The 7,835-nt window shown below is 41.7% G+C and overlaps 1 protein-coding gene across 3 annotated transcripts in view; it reads left to right on the forward strand.

Annotated features, from left to right (window-relative positions):
- Positions 1-407: 407 nt before the first annotated feature.
- phf11 (PHD finger protein 11) overlaps positions 408-7,835 on the forward strand; it is a 70,125-nt gene continuing 62,697 nt past the window's right edge. For all 3 annotated transcript variants that reach the window (XR_006313120.1, XM_043700418.1, XM_043700419.1), the window contains exons 1-2: positions 408-1,090; positions 4,266-4,367. Coding sequence is in view for 2 of the 3 variants with exons in the window: in XM_043700418.1 (XP_043556353.1) it covers positions 995-1,090; positions 4,266-4,367 (198 nt within the window). In the remaining variant the exon portion in view is untranslated. The remainder of the gene's footprint in view (positions 1,091-4,265; positions 4,368-7,835) is intronic.

A 7,835-nucleotide genomic window follows, 5' to 3' on the forward strand; every position in this document is an offset into this window, starting at 1 on the left:
ATCTTAGAAGAGAGCCACAGTTAACTTTTCAAGTCCAATGACAACTTTCGAACTGTGGTAGAGGTGGATTTGAGTAGTACCTCCTCACTGCCTCAAGAACAGATGCTGTGGTCCAATAGGTAGCATTTCTGTCTCTGACAGAAGCTCTTAATTTGAGTTGTACCCTAGCCCTTGATGGCCAAGAAAGATGTGTTTATAACACCTCCATTGATTTTTGATCCCCAAATCTTACATACACATCAATGATAGTTGGTAGGAAAGGGAGGGATTCGTAATTAGTAATTTGAATTGAAAAGGACGTTGGAGCCTATTACTGTAGTTGCAGACTCCAACATGCAAATGAGAGTGAATCTCATCTCAGTAATTTGCACTCAGTGCAATCGTTACCAAGTCACCACGATGAACTATCAGAGCATATGTGGCAGCAGGAGACGTGATGGACAGTTCATGAGCGTTCCAAATTTCTGCCTTTCTTTCTGTGTACATTTATTTCTTAAGTGTGTGCACTGAAGGACTGGTGAATACTATGACTCAGGATTTGTCTGAAAAATTTCTAATTTAATATCAAACCGAAAGTTGTCGAATTGTTTGCTTGCCTGAGAAAATAGAAAAATTCAGTTACGTGAAGATAATGGGAATGCATTCGACAGTGAGTCCTTGTGATGTACCTTATTTTGAAAAGAACGAGCGTTCAGAATAAGAGGGTGTATTGACGTGCAAAAACGAGCAGGAAATATTCTGCCCTGACGCAATATTTATTTCGTTTGCGTGGTGCCAGTTGCAATAGAGCTTTCATGGGTCCCCCTTTCTCGGTTGTGAGTGACTTCTGGTAAAACGAAACTACTTAAGGCCGTGGGTTGGAGGAGGTCTCTCGCTTTCCTCGTCAGCCCCGAGTAACATTCCTCCGAGAGAGAGACGGATTTCTTGTCAGTTTCTGTTTTTGCACGGCAAGCTGACGTCTGCTTCAAGGGTCCCGCGTTGAACCGACGCGAAGATGAGCGACTGTGGCCTTTGCCTCAGATCAGGACAAAGCCGAGAAACTGGAAGATTATTCACCGATGGCCGAATCGCTGCACATCAGAACTGCATGGTAGGTGGAGAGTAACAACGGACTTGGAAGCTCTCGTTTGCTTTAGCAATGACAGGACCTCAACTTGTCTCCATTTTATTATCTGATTTTTTTTATTCGGGGTCTTCTGATTAATTTTCCTTCGCTTTCAATTTCCTTGACTTATGATTTTATTGTAACTTTGGATTCAATCACGGACTTGTGTTCCGTTTATATCAAGCGGGCGGAGTTCAGGAATTTAATATGTAGGATATTTTGACACCGTGGTAGAGAACTGGTAAAAGCCAGCGGAGGGAATAAGTTCACTGCATTCACCATTAGGGAGCAGGGGTGTTTTCCTACATTTGTTTGAAAGTACAATCTTTCGGAGCGCTGCTTCGTATCGGGAGTGGGATCACAGGACACAATTTACAGCTAAAGATAGTGTCATACAATTGATGCGATATATGGAACTAACCTCGATTGTTGTGAAGTCTTTTGTTATTTAAGATAGGTTTCGATTTATTAGTATGTAAATCCCAGAACTTGTTTCGAGTCGTATTCCTGAGATAATTGAAGGTTTTATATTTTAATAAGTGGCATCTCATCTCAGACATTGCATTAAAGATGTGAGGTTAGAATCTGTATGCATTTCAATCTTGAGTTAGATTGGTTCTGTTTCCAAAGTAGGAATTTATAAAATGTTATATGGATTATAAAAAATATTGACTGCCTGCAGATTGTGCTTTTTGAACAAAATAGAATGTATCCGCAAATCTAGGTTTGTTCAATATATCGCATCAGTTGTATGATACTATGATCTTTTGCTATACATTGTGTCCTATGATCCTACTGCACTAGCTGCCTGATGAAGGAGCAGTGCTCCAAAAACTTGTACTTTCAACTAAACCTGTTGGACTATAACCTGGTGTTGTATGATTTTTAACTTTGTACACCCCAGTCCGACACTGGCACATCAATCATTCCTGCAATTGGACAGGCCTTGGTTAAATCACTCCTGGAGTATTGTGTGCTGTTTAGGATGTACTGGCTATGGAGGGAGTGCAACTTCCAGAAAGCAACCATCATAATCAAAGACCCAAAAACAGAAATTCCTGGGAAACCTCAGCAAGACTGGCCGCACTTGTGAAGATAAATCAGGATGAACAATTCAGACCATGTGACCCACCCTCACTTCTGAGGAGGTTCTCAGTTCTTGTGTCTGATTTACAGCATCAGCAGTTCTTTCGGTCTTTAATCAAAGACCCCTCCCACTCCAGTTATACTCTCTTCTACCCTTTTTTTGGGCAGAAGATACAAAAGCTCATGTACACATACAAATAGATTCAAGAATAGCTTCTTCCCTGCTATTATCATACTTTTGAATGGACCTCTCGAGAGTTAATTCTGATCTTTCTGTTTCTCTCTCTCTCTTGGTCTCTGCACCTTCTCTGTGGCTGCAGCACTGTTCTGCACTCTGTTCTGTCACCCTAATGCACTTCATATATGGTATGATTTACCTGTCTAGCATGCAAAGCAACACTTTTCACTGTATCTCAGTACTTTTGTGACAACAATAAAACAAACAATAAATCAATCAGTCATCTGAGGTTAATCAGATGGATTCCTGGCATAGAAAGATGGCCTTCTGAAGACTAAGTGGATCCGGGACTGGCACTTTTTTAACACCTATTTAAGAAGGAAATGTTACATTCATTACAATATCAGAAGTACATTTGCTGTGACTTAGCTGGAAAGTGTGTGCTAATACTCATGCCTGACTGTTTCACAAGCAATGACAAAATGCATAAATCCCAATGGCCAGTTTACCCGACTGGCTTTTCTTCTGGTCACAGGGAATCCACATCAGATTCCTTCAGTAACAGAAAAATAATCTGTTTAGTGTAATATATTGAACGCCAACAAGAAAATAAAGGATTCCTAATTTATGTAACTTACACCTACCCCTTCAAAATCCAGAACGCACATGCACTCAATGACCATTTAAGACAAATGGTTTACCACATATGCTGTGGGTGGAAAAAGAATATTGTTAGGATGAGCAAAGATCAAAAGTCCAAACCACAGTGGGGGGTGGGGGGGGGAAGGGGAGTTGTTTTTGTGAAACCTTTTGATTTTTGCAATAATATACTCTTCTCTGTATGGCGATAGTTGCTCTTTGATTTGATGGTTGACCAGATTAATTGGCTATCTTGGATGAATGTGTTTTTTTTAAGCTTTCTTGGTTTTACGGTCCTATTACCCATGAGAGAATGTTGGGGGCTGGGTGTGGGTGGGAGTGGGAAGAAGAGAAGTGGATGCTTCCTGTCTGCCGGCTCTGCCTGTTTTTTTCCACTATGCAGCTCTCAGTTAAACCAGAGGGCTGTTGTTAGGCAGAGACCTAAATGAAAAAGATTCTGGTTCATACTCAGTCTCAAAGTCTCCCTCTTATTGTTTCTAAAAGGCAATAATATATTTTACAGCTAAGCAATGCCCATTACTGGATTTTCAAATTGTTAAACTTTCCTTTCAGTTATTGCAGTCCAATGTCCATTTTAGTTTATATTGTCAGTTCTGCTATAACACGTATTTCTTCAACACAAATTTGCTATAATGTGATTAAATAATTTAAACTATTATTTGTAGAACGCAACTTTCCTTATTTATATTGGCTGTAATGTGATTCTAATCCCATTGGTTTAAATGGTGCTGTTATTACGTGATTTTTTTATAACATGGAATCGCACAGGAATGGATATTTTGCGTTATATCAGAAGACAGTAGTTCCAGAAAGGATCTCACGCACATTTCCACATTCAAAAGGAATGTGATATTGTCTGAGTGCTGCTGCATATTTTTTAGGCCTTCAATTTGGGAACAGAAACTCTTTTCAATTATTATTACTTGTTAAAACATCTTAACCAGGAGCAATGGCCACAGTCAAGTGATGAAGGTGAAATGTTTCGAGGTTCTTACCCCTTGGTTGCAGTACACTGATTGTAGCTGTCTGTATAACTGGCATCGCTCTATTCCACACCAAAATCTGCAAGTATTCGTCAGTTCTATTCAGCAATGTAACATGGCCACTGGAGTGATGTGGCAGAAAGCAGTCTGCACCCATGGATCTACAAGCCAGCTTTTGAAGCTGTAAGAAAATAGAAACAAATGTTGGAGTATCTGTGATATATTTACATTGTATTTCTCTCTTTTTTTTCAGCTTTTTTCTTCAAACCTTGTCAACCACAATTCAAATTTTGAAGATTTCGGTGGATTTCTTGTTGAAGATATCGAAAAAGAAATTAAAAGAGGAAGCAAGTTGGTAAGGCTTCAGTAAGAAAGCATTTATAAATAAAACTAACATTTTTGAATCCTAATGCCATCTGTGCTAAATGTACTCATATTCCAGACAGGCTGTATTTCAGCAAGATCTGCATAACATCATAGCTTGGTCTGATGAGTGGCAAGTAGTGTTCATTTGTTCATGTAAAATGGGCATCATTGCCTATTCCTAATTGTCTGAAGACAGAGGTGGTAAGTTATCTTCACGATCTGCTGTAGTCATAGTCATACAGCACAGAAACAGGCCCTTTGGTTCAACACATCTGCTTTGACTAGACATTTTGATCTGACCTAATCCCATTGTCAGCAGTTGGTCCATATCTGTCCAAACTCTTCCTATTCATATACGCATCTAGATACCTTTTTTAGATGTTGTAATGTGGATGTGGTGCCAGTCAAGCGTGCTGCTTTGTCCTGGATGGTGTTAAGCTCTTTGGGTTTATTGGAACTGAATAATTGAGGAGTATTCTATCACGTTCATGACTTGGGCCTTGTAGATGATGGACATTCTTTGGGGAATTGGGAGGTGAGTGACTTGCTGGAGGTTTCATACTCTCTGACCTCCTCTTGTAGCCATTGTAGCCATTTCAATTTAGTTTTTGGACAATGGTAATCCCCAGGATGTTGATAGTGAGGGATTCAATGATGGTGGCACCATTGAATGTCTAGTGAGGGCCAATGGTTAGATTCTCTTGTTGGAGATTGCCATTCCCTGGCATTGGCATGATGCAAATATTACTTGTCATTTTTCAGCCCAAGCCTGAATATGATCCAGGTCTTGCTGTATTTAGTCATGGACCATTTCAGTACCTGATGGGTCGCGCATGATGCTAAACTTTCTGCTATCTTTGGTGAACATCTCCACTTCTGACCTTATGATGGAAGGAAGGTCATTGATGAAACAGCTGAAGATGAATGGGATTTTGACATTACCATGACTAATCCTGTAGAGCTGTCCAAAGCCGAGATGCTTGACTTCTAGCAATTACAACCGTTTTCCTATGTGTCAGGTATGACTCTAACCAGTGGAGAGTTTGCTCTGATAACCTTTTGCTAGGGCTCCTTGATGCCACACTCTGTCAAATGCTGCCTTGATGTCAAGGGCAGGCACTCTTGTCTCCCCTTTGGAGTTGAGATGTTTGTCCATGTTTGAACTGTGGCTGTAATGAGGTCAGGAGTGTGGCCATGGGGAACCCAAACTGGGAGTCATTGAGCAGATTTTCATTGAGTAGGTGCTGCTTGATCGCACGTTTGATGACCCCCTTCCATCACTTTACTCACGATCAAGAGTAAACTGTTGGAGCGGTAATTAGCTGGGTTGGATTTGGAGAAAGTGAGGACTGCAGATCAGAGTCAAAAAGTGTGGTGCTGGAAAATCACAGCCGATCAGGCAATATTCAAGGAGCAGGAGAGTCGACATTTCAAGATTAAGTTCTTCATCAGGAAAGGTTTGGATTTGTCCTGCCTTTTGTTTACAGTACATCCCAGGGCAAATTTCCATATTTGAACAGATCTATCCCTCAAGACTCTCAATCCCCGAGAAGCTGTGGGCCATCAAAACCAGCAGAATCATACTCCAACATAATCTGCAACCTCATGGCACGGCATATTCCCCACACTCCCATTAATGGGCAGCACAGTGGTTAGCACTGCTTCCTTACAGTGCCAGAGACCGGGTTCAATTCCCACCTCGGGCGACTCTCTGTGTGGAGTTTGCACATTCTCCCCGTGTCTGCGTGGGTTTCCTCCGGGTGCTCCGGTTTCCTCCCACAATCCAAAAATGTGCAGGTTAGGTGAATTGGCCATGCTAAATTGCCCGTAGTGTTAGGTGAAGGGGTAAATGTAGGGGGATGGGTCTGAGTGGGTTGCGCTTCGGTGGGTCGGTGTGGACCTGTTGGGCTGAAGGGCCTGTTTCCACACTGTACGTAATCTAAAAAGATTACCATCAAAGCAAGAACAGCTGTAGTTCAATGAAACATGTAGGAGGGCATGGCAGAAGCAAGCAACACCAGACATATCTAAGAATGAGGTGTCAACCTGGTCAATCTACCAAACAGGACTACTTGCATGCCAAACAGCAAAAGAGGCAAGTAATTGACAGAGCTAAATGACACAACAAATAGTGAGTCAGATCTAATCCCTGTAGTCTTGCCACATCTAGACATGAATGGCAGTGGATAATTCACAAATTTGACTGGAGGAGACTGTACAAATACCTTCATCCTCAATGATGGAAGAGCTGAGCACACACATGCAAAGGGCAAGGCTGAAGTATTTGCAACAATATTCAGCCAGAAGTGCAGAATGAGTGATCCAGTGGTTCCCAGCGTCACAGATGTCAATCTTCAGCCAATTCAGTTAAATACACATGATATCAAGAAATGGTTCGAGGGCCTGTATAAGGTAAAGGCTATGTGCTGTGAAAACATTCAAGCAATAGTACTGAAAAAGTCCCTAGAACATGCCACTACCCTGACCAAGATGTTCCAGTCCAGCGACAGCACTGGTATCTATTCAGTAATATCAAGAATTGCTCAGGGATATCCTATACAGAGAAAAGAGAACAAATGTAACCTAGTCAACTATCGCCCCATTAATCTACTCTCGATTATCAGTAATGTGATGGAAGGTGTAATCAACGATGCAATCAAGCGGCACTTGCTTAGCAATTACCTCCTTTATTGATAGTCAATTCAGGTTCCACCAGGGTCACTCAGCTCCTGACCTCATTGCAGCCTTGATTCAAACATGGACAAAAGAGCTGAATTCAAGAGGTGAGAGTGATAACCTTTGGCGTTAAGTCTGCATTGGACTGAATGCTTCATCAACGAGCTCTAGCAAAACTGGAATCAGAGGCAAACTCTCCATTGTTTGAAGTCACACCTGGCACATGGGAAGATAGTTGTGGTTGCTGGAGGTCATTCATCTCAGCTCATTATCATATAGTTAAAATAGCAGCCAGTTTGCACATAGCAAGTTTCAACAAACAGCAATATGATAATGATCATACAAATGATCAGACTTTTTTGTTTGCATTGTTGGTTGAAGAGTAAACACAGCCCAGGATAGGAAGAACTCTAGTGTTGTTCTTCAGGATACTTGTATCAGATCTTGTCATTCACCTGAGGGTAAAAACAATAACTGCAGATGCTGGAAACTAGATTCTGGATCAGTGGTGCTGGAAGAGCACAGCAATTCAGGCAGCATGCAACGAGCAGCGAAATTGACGTTTCGGGCAAAAGCCGAATAAAGGAATAAAGGCAGAGAGCCTGAAGCGTGGAGAGACAGTGGTGCTGGAAGAGCACAGCAATTCAGGCAGCATGCAACGAGCAGCGAAATTGACGTTTCGGGCAAAAGCCGAATAAAGGAATAAAGGCAGAGAGCCTGAAGCGTGGAGAGATAAGCTAGGGGAGGGTGGGGGTGGGGAGAGAGTAGCATAGAGTACAGT

Source organism: Chiloscyllium plagiosum, chromosome 12, assembly GCF_004010195.1.
Source record: "Chiloscyllium plagiosum isolate BGI_BamShark_2017 chromosome 12, ASM401019v2, whole genome shotgun sequence".
In the NCBI taxonomy this organism is placed as follows: domain Eukaryota; kingdom Metazoa; phylum Chordata; class Chondrichthyes; order Orectolobiformes; family Hemiscylliidae; genus Chiloscyllium; species Chiloscyllium plagiosum.